Here is a 19,415-nt window from a genome sequence, read left to right as displayed (position 1 = left end):
AAAAAAAAAATACATAAACAAAAATCCAAATAATGAAACTAAATGTCCCCTTTTCCATCCACCCTGAAATTATTTCGCAATTTGAAACGTAAACCAAAGGTCAAACCCTTCCCTATAAAATTCGGGGCTGCTTCCGCCCCTTTTACACCTTATAAAACACATTATATATATAAAAAAATAGCTGTTGTAAAGGACCTCGCCAAGCGGGGGAGAGAGAAAGAGGATATTGCTTGCGGCTAACGGACTCAAAAATGCTTTGGGTACAAAAGCAGTGCGACGAAAACAGCTGAAGGATATTTTAGGATAAGATAGGTGGGACCTGTAGGAGAAGTGTTTGTTTAATGGATATGATGATGAACTTGGAAGGAGGAGGAGGAGGAGGAGTTGCAAAGATTTACAAGGATTGGGATGTCTCAAAGACTTATTAGTCCATCCGAGGAGATATCGTGTGCTCACTTATCTGTTGGAGCAGGTTTTACTGTTCATTCAGTGTCTCCCAATGATTTTGTCCAGCTTTCTTTTAAACTATTCTACACTGTTGCTGTTTACAACTTCTGGCGGCAGTTTATTCCATGTGTCACATAAGTTGTAGGTAAAGAAGTTCCCGCAGTGGGATGTGTTGTATCTCTTCAGTTCTAGTTTCCATCCATTATTTCTTGTCTGGTTTTCGTTTAACGTAAATAGGTTACTGTTTACTTTTGGACGAGGAGGAGGAAGACGATGTGGGGCGGGGGAAGAGAAGGAGGGAAGGGGGAAGGGGGTAGGGGAAGGGAAGAGGAAGAGGGAGAAGGAAGGATGGTAGAGTAAAGAGGCAATAAAGCAGAAATGAAAACTTTAGTTAAGCCTTTCAGTATCTTGAATGTTTCTATTAGTTGTCCTCGCAATCGTCGTGTTTGGAGGAGGAGGGGGAAGACAAGGAGGAGGAGGGGAGGGGAGGGGGAAGGAGGAAGGAGGGTAGAGTAAAGAGGCAATAAAGCAGAAATGGAAAAGTGCCCATCTCCCATTTAATTAAGCTTCCCGCTACAAAGACGGATGAAACCGACAAATGAAAGTGTACCAAGGATGATTAGTATACACCGGAGGGTCCATTTTAGCTTCGGGGAAATGATTAGAAAACAGAATATGAAGCGAAAGATGGCTCAAAGGAAGCTTCAATATAAAGACAGAGGAATGTGTACCAATTCACTGTATAATGTCCATCTTCTCTTCAAGTTTCCTGCCATACGTTGTAACAGGGCACAAAGGACGAGCAGAAACATCATCATCTTCCTCTTCCATTAATTACTGTGATACTAACGAGGAGATAGACGCTTAACTCGCACCGTGCAGACGGTGAGAAAAAACAAACAAACAAACAAACAAAAACAAAAACACACCTTAATATTTCTATTATGTATAGTTACAATGTTTGCCAATAAAAACGATGGCCTTTCCTCTCTCTCTCTCTAGCGCTCTCATATAGGAAGAATTTCCTCTCTCTCTCTCTTTCTCTCTCTCTCTCTCTCTCTCATATATATAGAAAGAATTTCCTCTCTCGCTCTTTCTCTCTGTTTGTTGTTGTTATGATTAAGCTGGCCGTATACCAGCACAGGCTCTTGTTCATGGAGCAGTCCGTAGGAAAACTGACAACCTAACCTCCCTCTCTCTCTCTCTCTCTCTCTCTCTCCTTAACTGATGAAATCCGCGATTCCACAGAGCACCACCGAATAGGCCGTGAAATCCATCGTGCCCTGTTCGACCTATGCATACAATAATATACCTGATAGGTGGTCGACTGTGGTGGGTTGCAACCATGAATGAAATAGGGAATGGTCTACCACCTGCATCCTAAATGAAGAGGAATTATACCTCGTCTAAGGGGATTAGTTGTATATAAATGGTATATATAGTATATCTTTGAGGTCACTAGCTTACCGGATAGTGGTAGACGGGTGTATGTATGTATATATATACATATATACATAAAAGCACACATACATATACACATACATAAACACACTCATATAAAAAGGTGAAAAAACTACAAAAGTTCTCCAGTCCAGTAGAGAGAGAGAGAGAGAGAGAGAGAGAGAGAGAGAGAGAGAGAGAGAGGAAAGTTTCTCTAATTAAAACGTTTCATCCTTTGAAACATTTCGACCCCAAAAGCGTCAACAAGTCAATTTCCTCTCTCTCTCTCTCTCTCTCTCTAAACGAAGCCCTCAGACGCGAGATGCTTCGGCCTGTTTGTAATCGGTCTAATGACGGGGTTGGTAGCACAGCCATTGCTCAAAAGAGTCCTTCCCACAGCGCATGCGTCAAAGCCTTGGATGAGCTCGCTTGTGCCTTCACAGAAATCATTATCTTCGCAATGATACAGAGGATAATAATAATGATGATGATGATGATGATACACGCAGCCACGACAACTGTAGCCACATTGATGATAATAATAATAATAATTAAGGTTTATTCTCGCCGTTGGATGAAGGGGAATTATGGGAATTATTATGGCCGAGCCGACTTATCTGATAATTATGTTTGTAAGAATAATGACGAGAAGATAAATAGAAGAACATCAATAATAATTATAATAATACTTTTGTTGGGGACAATAATAGCAACAGCAACAAGTATTAATAAATAATAATAATAATAATAATAATAATAATAATAATAATAATAAGGACACGAATGACAATATAAATGACGAGAACAACAATAATTATAATAATACTTTTGTTGGCGACAATAATAGCAACAGCAACGACACGTATAATAATAATAATAATAATAATAATAATAATAATAATAATAATAATAATAATAATAATAATAACGACACGTATGACAATATAAACGTCTATCCAAAAATCGGCTTTTCTGTTACATAATAAAAACCTATTATGTTCCATAACTTATAGCAGATAAGGGGACGCCTTAATTTCCTACCCATTATCCGGTAACGCTAAACGTAATCTATATACTGCGTATATCAGGTTAAACAAGTTACTGAAAAGATATCCCTTAACCCTATTTAGAAAAATATAACAATGAATTACTTGACAACGATAAACACACATACGAAAATAAATAAATGTTATATTTCTTTTGAACCTTTTGGCCATTATCCTGAGAGAGAGAGAGAGAGAGAGAGAGAGAGAGAGAGAGATATCACCGGAAAAATATCCCACCTTATACAGATAAATACCAAAAATAGAATTATTTAAAAACAATAAACATGGGCCTATGAAAATTGATACCTTGATATTATTTTTTAAGGTTACGGTAAACTGTAAACTTCTCCTGGGCCTTCTAGCTACTAACCTGGCAGAGAGAGAGAGAGAGAGAGAGAGAGAGAGAGAGAGAGAGATTGATTATCTCTTGACCAAATCACTATTTCTTTCTGGATGTTGGTGCATCAGCTGTATATATACGCTGGGCTCGTGTAGCCTACGCGCCTCCGTTTGAAGTTTATCTGTCCGCAGGAACTGTTTGCTACGTGCGTGAGTTGCCGCCCATCTGCTTTAAACCTCTATTTTCTCTCTAATTTAAGCTGGTCGCCTGTAAGCGCTTACAATTACGCCGATATGTGACGCGTACTAAACAGCGAGCTACAGTAGATTCACATCAGCCGTGCATCTGCTGTCTAGCTAGGCCAGTCCCTTATGACGCTCCTGATTGGGTGTTGATAAGCCAATAACAGGGCTGGATACTTTCAGTCTCTCTCTCGAGTTCTCATAGGCAGGATATATGTTCCACTTCCCCTGAGGGATACGTCCCTCAGGAGAGGTGTACCATACATCCTGCCTATGTGAACTCTCGAGAGAGACTGACTGAGAATTTCCAGCCCTCCCATTGGCTTGTCAACAGCCAATCAGAAGCGCCGTAAGGGACTGGCCTAGACATCAGATTCACGGTTGATGTGAATCTACTCTAGTTATGACATTGCATCTGTCCTATCACTTTCAAATAGGGTCTGTCCTAGTCGTAAAAGAGTGGCATGTAGGCCTATGGCCTAAAACCCCCGGTTTGGACATGTTTTGCAAAAAGCTTCGAATCAAAGAAACAGGAAGTTTTACAAAAGAGGATTTTTTTTTATTCAAAACAGGAGAAAAACAGAATGATATGAAGATATGGGGATTACAATACAAAGTTGCATAAATTTAGTAAAGTGAAAACGAGAGAGAGAGAGAGAGAGAGAGAGAGAGAATTTAATTCGGGTCAACCAAATTCGGAGCCAAGGTGTACAGAAAACAATACTAGAAACAATAAAGAAAAACATATATTCAACGCATTAATTATCTCTCGTAACTCTTAAGAGAGAGAGAAAAAAAAATCAATTACGTGATATATTCCGGGTCATTGACTCGAATGCCTCAGGCGACTTAATTGTTAACTATATGAATGCGTCGTCAGAGTACAATAACTCTTTTATGTGCGGTGTGTATGTATGTATGCATACACACACACTTAAATATATATATTATATATATATATATATATATTATATATATATATATATATATATATATATATATATATATATATATATATATATATATATATATATATATATCGAGCTACAATGTCCTTTAATATCTAATTCGCTCTACCTCGGAATTAATATATTTTCATATATGCTTAACCGAAGGGGAATTTTTTCACGATAATAGATTTGCCTGGGACCAGGGCGCGAACCTATGGATCCTTTCAAACCCAGGAACGTCAGTGAAGCTTTACCTACTACACCACCGCGAGAGGTAAAGCTTCACTGACGTTCCATGGGTTTGAAAGGATCCATAGGTTCGCGCACCCTGGTCCAGGCAAATCTATTATCGTGAAAAAATTCCCCTTCGGTTAAGCATATATGAAAAATATATTAATTCCGAGGGTAGAGCGAATTAGATATTAAAGGACATTGTAGCTCGATATATGTATATGAATCACGGAAATGTGATATGACTTATATATATATATATATATATATATATATATATACATATATATATATATAATATACAGAAAAAAAAACTCATATCACAGACATCAGACGATCGACAACAGATAACAGTCATCATTAATCAACTAATCCCCCTTTTTTCTCTCTTTATCTTATCATTTAAGTACCCTCCTTTAAAACACCTTTTAAAAACGCCCTTCAGAGCGTCTTCTCGAGTGGCCAAGGCGCCCTGCGGGCTCCTCTGTAGGGGGAGGAGTATATAGTGGCTAAGTAAGTGGGCTAATGAGACTGATTAGGAATAAAGGGGTGACTTGAATTCCTGTGCCTTTGTCTTGTTTGCTTGTTTACTCGGTAAATTGAGCTGTATTCAGGCTGGTTAGGAATAATTCCCTAAGTAAACGGATTCAAGTTTGTCTATGTGTATCGACGAGTGTGTATCTGTGTATTGCGGTCGTGTGGTGGGTGTGTATGGTGTAGTACTTTATGTGATGGGGAAAGATTATTTATATATTTATTTATTTAAATACTGTACAATATACATGAATATGTATGCATTTATACATAAATATTATATTATATATATATATATATATGACTGGTAAAAAGTGTTCTGTAACAACAGAATTCCATCTAATAAAAGGAGCCCATAAAAACACCAAAATGTAGAGAGAAAAGTACTATATTTCAGAGACTGCTGTCTCTCTCTTCAGGTATATGAATGAGAAAAGTTTACAGAAAAGGTGGTATATATACCAAGAGATTCGTCCACAAAGTAAGCCAATTTAGGTCACCCCCGCTGATAATCTTCCTTTAATCTTCTTAAGCGTTGGTTGAATGAACACTGCGTCGACGATGTCTGATGTCCAATTCCCTTTTGAGATGTTCATACCTGCTTCTCTTTTATTAAGGCCGATTCCATCATTTGACTCTTGTACCGGCAGTTGCTGCTATAAATTACACGTGACATATTCCAGTTTATTCTATGGTTATGTTTCATTTATATGATTGAAAATAGCCGAGTCTGTTGTCCATACCTAACTGACCGTTTGTGTTTGTATTAATCTCTGGGGAAGTGATTTACCTGTAAATCCGATGTAAGATTGGTCACAGTCCTGGCATGGGATCTCATATACCCCAGAGTCTTTGGGCGATGTCTTTTGTTGGACGTTAATCAGGGATTTGGCTAAGGTATTTGGGTAGGTAAATGCAAAAGGTTGGATTTCCCAAGGGTGTGAGTTACACTCTTAATCGTCTCCAGGTGGGGAATTTTTATTTTATTGTTGGGTGTGTCTCTGGTCTTGTCTTTAGGGGGTCGGTAGAAAATTACGTTTGCTTTTTGAATTGCTTTCTCAATTATATGGTCAGGATACTTTAAAGATGAAAGTTTGCTTGCAAATTAGTTCAAATTCTTTTTCCAGGAAATCTGGGGAACAAATTCGTAAGGCTCTTAGGTAATAGGTTGCTGGCTAGACCTATCTTGATAGTATTGTCATGATAGCTAAAGTAGGTGAATATATGAAAGTGAGAACGTTGGTTTTCTGTATATGGTAAATTTGTATTCTGTCGTGTCTTCTGATTATTAAAACATCAAGAAAAGGAATTTTGTTGTCTGTTTCCCATTCAACTTTAAATTTGATGCTGGGCCACTAATGCGTTTAATTTTGAGAGGAATTCATTAAAATTACCCCATTTATATCCCAAAATGTTAGTTATGTCATCCACGTATCTCATCCACAGCATGTTTTTGGGTTTTATTGCATTATTACTTGTAGTTTCAAAGTATTTCCATGTACAGATTGGCTAAAATAGGACTTAAAGGACTACCCATACTACACCCGAATTTTTGCTTGTAGAATGATTCCCGAATGAAAATACGTTATTAGATGCACATAATTCAACTAACTTTATTATTTTGTCAAGTGCCAAAAGGAAAATGATCTGAATAGGAGGATAATTTTCCCTTTAAAAACTGAAGAACGTCCTGTACTGGTACTTTTGTGAATAGGGAGTCTACGTCAAGGCTTAAAACTTTTAAGCCTTGACGTAGACTCCCTATTCACAAAAGTACCAGTACAGGACGTTCTTCAGTTTTAAGGGAAAAATTATCCCCCTATTCAGATCATTTCCCTTTGGCACTTGACAAAATAATAAAGTTAGTTGAATTATGTGCATCAATAAAACGTATTTTCATTCGGGGAATCATTCTACAAGCAAAAATTCGGGTGTAGTTATAAACTGGAATATGTCACGTGTAATTTATAGCAGCAACTGCCTGTACAAGAGTCAAATGATGGAACAATCGGCCTTAATAAAAGAGAAAGCAGGTAATGAACATCTCAAAGGGAATTGGACATCAGACATCGTCGACGCAGTGTTCATTCAACCAAACGCTTAAGAAGATTAAAGGAAGATTATCAGCGGGGGTGACCTAAATTGGCTTACTTGTGGACGAATCTCTTGGTATAAATACACCTTTTCTGTAAACTTTTCTCATTCATATACCTGAAGAGAGAGACAGCAGTCTCTTGAAATATAGTACTTTTTCTCTCTACATTTGTTTTGGTGTTTTTATGGGCTCCTTTTATTAGATATATATATATATACTATATATATATATATATATATATATATATATAATTACATACACAAGCATACATATAGATCTATAGACATAGATAGAGCTGGTACGTATCATCAAGTTCACGAAACTTCCATTAACAATTCGCCGAAAAATGACAACAACACCGAATCCTTTGATCCCTCGGTTGGCAACACATTTTCTTTGCAAAAATTTTCCAAGAAAATTCACTATTTTCACCTTTCGCCGCTTCAGTGATGAAATTCAAAACTTTGGCCTTGGCCTTTCTGAGGATTTTGCCCTTGAGACGTATGCAACTCTCTCTGAAAAGTCTGTGCAAGTCATCATTAAAAATCAAGAGCAAAAAATCTACTATAATCTGTTCACGAATCAGCAGGAAAATTACAGAATTTAATTCTCGCTCAATATCCCACGTACCGAGGTAGTTAAGTATATCTTAAGTTTTACCAGACCACTGAGCTGATTAACAGCTCTCCTAGGGCTGGCCCGAAGGATTAAACATTTTTACGTGGCTAGGAACCAATTGGTCACCTAGCAACGAGACCTACAGCTTATTGTCGGATCCGAACCACATTATATCGAGACAGGAATTTCTATCACCAGAAATAAATTCCTCTACCTCCGCGTTGGCCGAGCCGATGATCGAACTTCGGCCCACCGGATTGGTAGCCGAGCACGAAAACCACTCGTCCAACGAGGAACTAGTAATGCCATCAGTAAACCTCAACGTGGTTCACTGTAAGCATTACTTAAGGTTCTTAGCAGCGTCCTTCGTCTCCTAGCTGCAAAGCCTTACATTCCCTTTTACTATACCTCCTTTCATATTTCCTTTCTTCCATCTTACCTCTCCTAACAATTGATGCAACATTATTTTCAGCGCTGAATGACCTGACGGGTCCCACTGCTTGGCCCCTGACCTAAATTATTCTCAAGTTAATATCAATGGAATCCCACTCACAAACAAACAAACTAACATCACAAACTTCTGAAGGCAAGTAGCAAGCAAACACGCGTATAACAGGGTTCGCCAAACAAGCAAGAAACTGCTATACGATTCATTCGAATACCCAAAGCCATACCCCGCAAACTTTTGAGAAGAGCGCAAGAGTCCGTGCAGGCATAATGCTGGCTTAATCACACAACAGCGCAAACAAGTAGTAAAAGTCTGGCAAGTGGCTACGAGGAGTCATGCCAGAGACAGACAATTTGTACTGCAGGAAAGTTATCTTAGTTTCTCTTTTCTCTCTCTTTCACTCTCTCTCTCTCTCAAGTGCCTCGATCAGATTAGATACTTCATGACTTCCTCAGAGAGAGAGAGGAGGGAGAGGAAGAAGGAAGGAGGAGAGAGCGATCGGGAGGAGACGAGAGAGAGAGGAGAGATGGATTGGGGGAGAGAGAGGGGGAGACGAGAAAGGAGGGAGACGGGAAGGAGGGGTGAGCTTGGATCGACAAATGTGGCCTATATTCTTATATTTATTTCGTGAATTCTGACATTTTTCAGAACGCCTAAGAACATTGGTAAAGTGTCTTTAGAATTTTCTTTAGAAATAAGTCAGATACCGAAATGAAAATGTTTTTCAGTGGATATACATACAAACATACATACATACATGCACACATATACATACATACATACATGTATTTCACAAGTGATAAAAAATATCCTGTCCTTAACGTGAATTTCATCACTGAAAATAAAATAAATATTTACACTTATGCAAAAACGACCTTTACATGTAAAACGCGAAGGACATCCACATTTATATATTATTTATTGTAAAATTTATAGCGTGCGTGTGAAAAATTCCACTTTTCCCTGTCACTGGAACTCAACCAAGGCAATGAAAAGCAATTTAACCTACCTGTCCTGACTATACGTGCAAAGCAATAGCGAAACTATTTAAATATTGTTCATTTTCACAGGATGAGAACTCTATACTACTATCTATATATAACGTTCTTCGAAGTTATCTGAATACTTTCATAATTCCATGAATATTTTTTTCCTCTCAAGCTTCAGTAATAATAATAAAAAAAATAAAATCTCAGAACTCCATCGATAACTTTTCCATAACTTTTCGAAACCTATTGGTCGAACAGACACTAACCAATACACTCGGTTGTATGGATGGAATCAAACGAAACACATCAAAAACGTTTTCGTGTGTTTCGAGGACAAACCAGCCAACCAGACATGCACAAGGGAAAGCATACATAACTTTCGTAAATAATCCCTTTACATTAGGAGCAGAACTTTCCGTGTCCGGCGCCGAGTCAAGCGCTATGTTGACTTTGGAATTTCACTGAAATCAGTACTAATTGATGCCATTAATTGAAGTAACTTTTGAAAGCATACAATTACGTGATGCATTGTCTAGTCAAATACAGAACTATAGGGAATCATAGGGAATCGTGTTGTTGTTGCTAATTACATTACTTAATTACTTAGCGCACAGGCATTCTCCAATCAATACAGTGGATGTGAAAATAGCTGTAAAATGATTCCATCAAAGAATATATGGTCTACTGAGGTCATTCTGATAAAGTTGATTTGTTGTTCGGACAAGTTTTAGTAGCATAATGCAGCATAAACTAAATAGACAGAGAAAGATTAGTCATCATAGGAAGCACACTGACGAACTCTCCCTCTCAAAAACCCGGGTTTTAAAATGAGATAAAGGAGATACATAAGAGGGTAGAGAATACCACATCCTAGGCGTGTATACAATCATCATCATTACGACTATTATCATTAAGCCTAACTATACACGAATTTACACGACCAAGGACAAAGCCCCTAAGAAAAAAGAAGAGAAAAAAAAAATTCAGAGTAAACAGTAGATAGGCACACGGCCAAGTACAGAGGAGCCTTATCTGACATGCCGTAGATGCCTCTGCGAGGTAATCAGAGGTTCAAGTATTCATGCTTTCAAGTAACCCTTACTACTATTCGCTCCTACAACTACTGTAAACCTTACAAATTGTACGAATACCTAAGTCTTTTTATCCAGGCCCGGGTAAGTTAAGCATTGTCATAATTACTATCAGTGTAACTGCTACTACTACCGCACTATTTCTGATGCTTAATAACAACACTATACTCGAACAATCACTATAATATTTCCTTATGCTCAACGGCGGCTGATCGAAAAAAAAGAGAAAAAAAAACAGGCCCCGCTTTCCTTTAGCGAGGAAGCAGGAAGAGGAAGAATGCTCTCGGGGCTCCGCGTCTTCTGGCAAAAGGCGGGAAGGTTTGGGATGGCGTAAAATCTGCCCGGCGACACCTGCATACCATCAGACCGCACTTTCTTTTCGTCTCTGGCAATCACGACTGATCTCCCCTCCCCTCTTCTCTCTCTCTCTCTCTCTCTCTCTCTCTCTCTCTATATATATATATATATATTAATATATATATATATATATATATATATATATATATATATATATGTATATATATATATATATATATATATATATATATATATATTCCACAAACAACTCTGTTGCTTTGTAAGATAGAAAAAAATTGCCATTATTCGATGTTTTGAAAATGCACTTCGCCTTTCTTGCTCAATTGTTTATGCAATACTACGGGATACTTATCGTTATTGTCAACGCAAGCAAATTTGGAATTGCATGGCGCTTATAAGATAATACGTATCATATTATCTTTAAGATACAGTGATACACAATGGGAAGAACCAATATTACATTGTATCAAAAGTTGACCGATACCCCATCTTTTCAATCTTTCCTCTTCATTATTCTTCACTGAAAAGAAAATGACAATAATAAAAACGCAAGACCACACTAACGAGATCTAAATACGTGGCTCCCACATGGATCTGTCTTGCAGTTGTTCGTTATCGTTGCAAGAGGTAAAAATGTTTGAATTACGTCAGATCGACGAGAACACGGCAATGCAGGTAAGCAATTTAGGTGCATCATGAGGTGAGCGTTTATATATATATATATATATATATATATATATATATATATATATATATATATATATATATATAATATATATATATATATATATATATAAGAGAGAGAGAGAGAGAGAGAGAGAGAAGAGAGAGAGAGAGAGAGAGAGAGAGAGAGAGATAATTACAAAAAACATCTCAGCCAACAGCAACAATACGAATAGCAAACAGAAAATATAACAAAATTACACTTGTAACTATTACTGATGTTATTTCTAACACTACTGAAACTAATAACGCAGAGTAAAATCCAAATGATGCAATAATGACAAAGAGGGACTTTCCCTACTATCACTGTTTATACCAACATCAACTTCAAACATGACAAACACTTAAGGAAATAAAAAAAACTGTAGAGCGATGCCTTTTGAACACGGAACCTTTTTATCCTCTGCATAAAACAAATAACTGATCTATGACCTTCAAATAACAAGGGAAGCGCCGTTAATTAATGCGTTATTGATACGTACTGCCTCTGTGATCTTGGAGAGAAAAAAAAAACAATAATTGGGGTGCAGAAAGTAAAATAGAAAAAAATGAAACAAAATTATTTTTTTCCCTTACCATCGACCGATAAATACTTTGATCTGATGAACAGAAAAAAAATGATATATGATAAAAAAAAAATTGTATAATTCACAATAATATATCAATTATCTCAGTAAATGCAAAGTAAATTATGGATCTTTACATAATGCAAATACCATATAATTTTCCCTAGATATTTTCAAGGATTCTTGATCTTATATGAAAGATGTAAATTATCACACTTTACACACAAATATACATATATATATACACACACACACACACACACACACACATATATATATATATATATATATATATATGTGTGTGTGTGGTGTGGTGTGTGTGTGTGTGTGTGTGCTATATATTTCTTACAACATTTTCTAGAACTGTTCACTTATTTTACATGATTAAATGAATAAAAACCCATCTAGTAGACTATCGCTAATGCTCGATTGCTATAACGCTGCAATATAATAAATAAAAAAAAAAAAAAACCTTCATGGAATCATTCCTGTCCGAGGTTGCTAAAAAAAATTATTCATGTTGCATGGAAAAAGTATCTTAATTGGTAATCAAAATTACAGTTTACATATTTATTGCGAGTCAAAATACAAGGGAACGCTACCCGAACCTGTTATTAATATCACGTACTGAAAACCCTGCAATTTGTTTACTGCAAAACAGGACTGGGTCTAATTATGACCTTACAGGCGATGAATCGAATAGATTCATAATGTCACTTATAATTTATGTGGCTTTGAGGTTGTGAAACATTCACCTTGCATTGTGATTGGAAAAGGAAAACAAACAAGAAATAAAAAAAGAAATCCCAGTGAGTACTCACTCCCATGAGACGCGAAGGAGAAGTTGGAAGAGTTCTTCATATTCACCGGCAGAACGAAGTCCTGGTCGTCGAGGTCATTGTGGACCTTGGCTGACCAGGCGGCGTAGCTCGTCTCACTTAAAAGCTCCTGGAAATTCTCGTCGTCACTGTACGAGTCGTGGCCTCCTCCTCCAGCCCCTCCCCCACCTCCTATGGTCCTTAAGTCCGAGGTGGAGGCTGACGTCTTGGCAACGCCCATGGAAGTTGGGGACAATTCCCGACTCAGGGAGGTCAAGTCGGAGACGGAGGACGACCCATTCCACTTGTAGATCTTGGAGGTCTTCGAGAATGCATCGTGGTCTAGGCTTGTGTTGGAGGCATAGGCGTTGAATTCGGCTGGGGTTGTACCTGCAACGCTCAGATCTTGCCAGCCTTGGTTCATGCCCGACGGTGTGCTCGTACTGCCAATGGTTGACAGGTCACCATCTCTCCAGTTACTGCTGGACCACTTATGTAGGGTCATTTGTACATCATTGTCATCTTTGCTTAAGGGTTTCGAATTTGGTTCGTGGGTGTCTGACCTACGAGAAACCTGCTTAGCCCTGCTTCTTCCATTCGAGGTAAATGATGAATTATACCGGTCCTTATTATGACTAACATAGTCCAAATCATCATCACTATTAGAACCTATTAAATCAGTTGTGAATGATTGTCCTCTTGAAGGTACATGATATCGTTTAGAAGGCACTGGAACATTCTGATAGATTGGCTTTGCTGGCGCACTATCTTCAGATAATGCAGCCAAATTTGGATTAGATTTAGATAACCTGCTATTTATTGGTATATTTTGATATATTGGAGTCGACGACATCTTCTCAAGGCTGTCCTTGCAGTGGTCCCAATAGCGGTTTTTACCAATGCTGTTCTTTGAACTGTAATTATAATTGTCCATTAAGAAATCTTGATCAATGGGGCTGCTGTTATTGGACCTCTTATCTTCCACCTTGAAATAGTTAAAATCTTTACTCCCATTGTATGGAAGAACCTCCACTGTATCCATTACTTCCATATCAGTGATCTCGGCTTCAGAGCAAAAAAGGAAGAACTCATCAGGATATTCGCTATGACAGGCACCCTCAGCATCTCCCTCATGGTATGACAACCCTTCTTCTTTTTCACTTATTGCATAGTCCTCATGGCATATCTCTATGACATTCGTATCAGCCTCTGAAGCAGACTCTATTGCCTCTTCTTGGCAAGAGCTTATACTATTACAGTCACTCAGCTGTTCTACACAAGTTGCATCAATTGGACTACTTTTAGTGGAGCGTTCGTCATCAGAGTTGTTTAGGCTGTTATGTGTTTCAGCTTCAATACATTCATGCAGAGTTTGGTTATCTAGATCTTCAGAGTACTCATCTCTGTCAAGTGTTTCTGTAGAATCACAGTGACTTGACTCACTGTGAATAGTTTTGTCGCTATCACTTTCAGTATCTGTGTCACCATAATATAAGTCTGGATTCATATAATATGGTTCACCACAATAGCCATCGTCATAACCCAGGTAAATATCAGATTCTGAGTAATTTCTTCTCGTGTAAAATTCACCATCTGAATACTGCCTCCTGGAGTATATATCTTCTTCTAGAGGGTCCCATTCAGCCTCTTCTGTTATAGTGTAAAGTTGTGAACCACCAAAACTGCAGAGAGAACTGAATTCACCTCTCTTCCGAGGTTTAAGCTGGCAGTTTCGTGCAGGAAAGCTGTAAGGGACCTGGTTTGGGATGGGTTGGCTTAAGAACACATGAAGAGGGGCATTTCCATCTAAGGGGGTATTTTCGTATATCCTGCGACTTATATCCTCTGGCTGACTTTGTGTCCTATAGATATCTCCCAAATTAGAAATTGGATTGTAACTGTGATTATCAATGTAAGAAAAATGTGTATTGTACTCTGGAACTTGATTTCTGATCAGTCGTCCCTCTGAATCATAAGGGCATGGGTAATCTATAGGCTGGTCATCCGGCACATCCTCGAGGGATAGGCTTCCTTGGTAAAAATATGGGTCAAACTGTAGGTCATATATATAATCATCAACTGGAGGAATATCAACACTACTGTCACTGCTGCTGTCACTCTCATCAGATTCTGAAGAGAAATCACAGCTCACACCTTTCGCCCAAGGATCTATTTCATCCGCACTAATTTCACGCCCACCTAGGCTGCATCTGTTCTCTAAGCAGACACTTTTGCTTTCTAATCTTGTAACATTAAAACTAGGGCTAAATGTTTCATTACAACTATTGAGAATGGGCTCAGAAACACTTCTGTCTTTAGTATCACAGACTAATATGCCGTTTGCATTAATATTTTCACCTACACAGACATTTTCACAAATATCATTCCCGTTACTGCTACTGCCACTGTCACCAGCACTAAATGAAGAGCCTCTTGTTCTTTCTTGAACACTGTCTGGCAATGAGTCACATTCTTTAACACAACTGTCCTCTGGGTCTAAGTCACTGTCGTAATCACTGTTTGTCGGATCACACCGGATCTGATTCTCTGACTCAGGTAAACATGACACACTTCTGTCAGAATCCTCGAGGAGTTCGAGTGACTCTGAACACAGGGCAGTCTCAGGTTCTACAAAATCCTTCTCAAGCCACTCTTCTTCCTGACCCCCTACAGACTCTTCACTTGATCCAGTAGACAAACAGCTAGAAGACGAATCTTCTTGAGAGACAGAATGAACGTCGGCGGCGGCGTCCTCACCGTCCTCTTTCAAACTGTCCTCAGGAATGACGTCACGTGGGGGCCGAGACTCGGCGGGCTGTGGGACTCGTTCTTCTTCTTCTGTTTCTTTTTCGGTCCTGCTGACTCCTCCCACCAAATCTTGACATATGGGTCCCTTTTCTCCGTTTTCTTTGTAGGCGCTGCCCGTTAGAGCGGCGTAATAGAGTAACGTTAATCGTTCCTGAGTACCGACTGTCGTACCGGTAAATTTCCTCCTGTTGCAGGCGGCGTTGATTTGGCTCCTGTAGTAGTTATTGCTCGAAATGCTATTGTTGGACGAGGCGAGGCACTTACGGTTGCTGTCGCAGCCTTTGCACTTCCCTAACGATATGTTGTTTTCCGACTTGTAGCTGTTTGCGTTATCCTTGGATAAACAACACTCTTTGATTTTGGTCAGGTTTGATTCACTCTTATTTTTCTCAAGGCAGTTAGATTTCCTGTCGCCCTCGGCTTTCGATTCCGCGCTTCTGTTGCTGCAATTTTCGCGATTGTCGGCGGAATTTTCACTCTGCTGTTTCTTTCTGTCACTTTTGTTAGACTTATTAAGAAGACCCTTAAGTATAATAATGAATTTCTTTTTCCTCTTTTGCGGCTTTTCTTCTCTGACACACGACAATTCACTCCCAATCACTTGCAACTGAATTTCCCCATCGCTTACTTTTATCACACGTTGCACTGCTTGATCACTATCTCTGAGGGTAGGCACTTCGTCACTATCCCCACGGTCTTCCTCACCATCGCATCCTCGACTGAGGAAACCGTTATGCAAACACCCTGTCCTCTTTTGGCTCTCGAGAGAAGAGCAACAATTCCTGGGACGGGCGCAGGTGGCCGAGCACAACGGCACACACCCAAACTCTCTCGAGTCTGGGAGAACACTGAGCTGCTCTTCTTCTTCCGAAGGCTGCTGGAGTTCGACGCTGGTGCTGCTGCTGTTGTTGCCTCCTCCTCCTCCTCCCGCCCCCCCTCCTCCTCCGCCACCTGAAAAACCTGTGGCTTCCACTCCGCTGCCTCCTCCTCCTCGTCCTCCCCCATCTCCTCCTCCTCCCCCTCCTCCACCCTCAACATCGTAGGTACAACTGTCAAAGGTTCGATCTCTCATTTTCCAAGGATTTCATTAATAGAAGTTTCTTGCAAAACTGATTATCTTTCAAGTCTCAAATGAATGTCTGCTGAATTTCCAAACCAATCGTATCATGCCAATAGTCATTCATTTCGATATTCACGAAGGGTTTTATGGTTCAAGTGGTCTCTTAGTTCATGTTGCAAAACAAGTGACATTAAATAGCCGTCTATGAGTCACTATACTGTAATGTCATTGCTTTTAATATCTCGAGACTTGGAATACTATCCAAATAGTATTCCAAATAGTCTCATAATGCTTTTCATCTACTCTTATAACATCGAGTCACAAAATAATTTCACTGATCATTTTAAATACATCATATTTCAATTACTAATGATTATTGAAACATACAAATTTCACCTCGAAGTCACAGAAGAACCCTTTCAAAGTAATTTAGTTCTCCACAGCATCGAAGCCCAGCCCAGTTTAAGCACAGCGTCTCATTTCCTGCGGGTGCAATTGCATCTTGCAATATTTCGGGTCGTTGCAGAGACTCATCGCATCAACTTTCGATGCGTCCTCTTCCATCTGCATCTCTGGAAAGAAGGGAGAAAGAGAGAGATTAAACTCCGAATTTTCTCAATTTTCTATTTCATCTCTTTATAAATACATCTGCCTATTAATTTATCAAAGCTAGCTTCGTTCCCGCATTGAAGTTCCGATATCAGTATTTATTGATTGAGTTATCTTTTTATTTTATTTATATCTCTATTTTTTATTTATTTACTAATCTATTTATCATTCTATTCCTATGTATCTCCATTTAACTGCAGACAGTCAGTTTAACTGGTCTTTTAATTCCACGCCCAGGTATTACATTCTGGGGAAGGTTGATACAAATTCTTAAGGAAATTTAAAAAGATCCTCAATAATAATAATAATAATAATAATAATAATAATAATAATAATAATAATAATAATAATAATAATAATAAAGAAATCCACAACTTTGTAAGTGTAAATCTATATTAGAGATATAGATAAAATGTAAAGATATATATATATATATAATATATATATATATATATATATATATATATATATATATACACATCTAATATATATTTACATGTATACCAATGTGGATTCCTTCACCATTTTAATGACTCATGCTATTGTGAGATTCTCATAAATAATAATAATATAATAATAATAATAATAATAATAATAATAATAATAATAATAATAATAGTAATAGTAAGAAAAGCGATGAGCTCCTAAGGAGGCAGGATGCAACCCGGAACCCCACATTATAAAAAGCACCCAGTCGGATAGGATGATAGTGATAGAAAAAAAATAATAATAATATTCTTCTGGGAAATTTTTGGGGTATAAACCAACCATGCTCAAATGCGGCAAAAAAAATGAATAAAAAAATAACAGGAATTCACATGTCATATATACATACAAGGACGTATCTGAAGCGCACAAACACGGATGCATAAACACGTACAAACACCTACGAGATACTAATGACTCACACGTCTTGAATAACTGTACGCTCAAGTTATTCACAGTGAAATTATGCATGCTTCAGATATGAACATAGTGAATGTGAATAAGAAAGTGCCTGCATACGTAGAAATGTATATAAGATACACACAACACATATTCATATATATACGATATATATAGTATGTATATATATATATATATATATATATATATATATGTATATATATATATATATATATATATATATATATATAATATACTATATATCTAAATGGTTGTGTGTCTGTAAATATTTATAAAATAAATATATAGATAAATATTATATAAGGATATATATATATATATATAATATATATATATATAAAAATATATAATATTATATTATATATATATATATATATATATATATATAGAATAACGAATACCACAGGAAAATGATAGGCAGAAATCCAAGCACTTTCGTCTTTACTATAGTTTGCCATCGTGACGAGAGCTCTCTGGCGTGGCGTTTGAAGATCTGCCCTGGTGCCAATTTTATAAAAACAACTACTGACCAGTGTGTGATAGACCTTTGAATGTCTTTGAGACAAACCCCGAGGCTTTAATTATAAGATTATAGGGGCTTTTCATTCCCAGGTACTTTAATCTCCTTCCTATTCGGCACTGTTCTCGATCTCTCTCTTCTAAATCTTACAGATGTCCGAGCGAGAGCTTTTTTATGGGATAACAGAGGCCCTCCATTCGCCTTTTCCTCTAGAAAATGGCTATTTATTTTGTATACGATTGCCTTCCCTCGGCTGTGAAGTTGATTATCTATGGCTGTGAGATTACCAGGAATAACTTGTAAGTCGGTGTCAAAGTCACTCCACAAATCGTATTCAAGCAATATTCTGGTATTGTTTCCTATCTGTCTGTATACGATTGTTTCTCTATTTTCTCACTCGTCAAACTTACTTTTTATGCTTTATTTCATATTCCCTTGCTACCAATTTATTATATACCTACGATATTAAGAAATTAAGATATTTGTAGAAAGGAGAACTGCCTCCAGACATGCACAGTGAACACCGAAAGTGCCCCTGGAGAGAATTTAAGAGGCTTATCCGTGGATTTAAACACACGTGGAACCTATGTAATTGATTTAGAAATCTGCGTAACGG

General features: G+C 37.8%; 2 protein-coding genes across 2 annotated transcripts in view; both read right to left on the bottom strand.

Annotated features, from left to right (window-relative positions):
- The window catches only part of LOC135216074 (uncharacterized), a 307,218-nt gene that overhangs the window by 172,598 nt on the left and 115,205 nt on the right, over positions 1–19,415 (bottom strand). Inside the window, exon 2 of the mRNA XM_064251074.1 lies at positions 12,900–17,336. Within this exon, the coding sequence (XP_064107144.1) occupies positions 12,900–16,776 (3,877 nt within the window). The 5' untranslated portion in view covers positions 16,777–17,336. The remainder of the gene's footprint in view (positions 1–12,899; positions 17,337–19,415) is intronic.
- The window catches only part of LOC135216619 (uncharacterized protein DDB_G0271670-like), a 94,500-nt gene continuing 92,311 nt past the window's right edge, over positions 17,227–19,415 (bottom strand). Inside the window, exon 11 of the mRNA XM_064252001.1 lies at positions 17,227–17,336. Within this exon, the coding sequence (XP_064108071.1) occupies positions 17,227–17,336 (110 nt within the window). The remainder of the gene's footprint in view (positions 17,337–19,415) is intronic.

The sequence above is a fragment of the Macrobrachium nipponense genome, chromosome 6 (assembly GCF_015104395.2).
Source record: "Macrobrachium nipponense isolate FS-2020 chromosome 6, ASM1510439v2, whole genome shotgun sequence".
Classification (NCBI taxonomy): domain Eukaryota; kingdom Metazoa; phylum Arthropoda; class Malacostraca; order Decapoda; family Palaemonidae; genus Macrobrachium; species Macrobrachium nipponense.
This window is presented reverse-complemented; position numbering and strand designations above follow the sequence as displayed.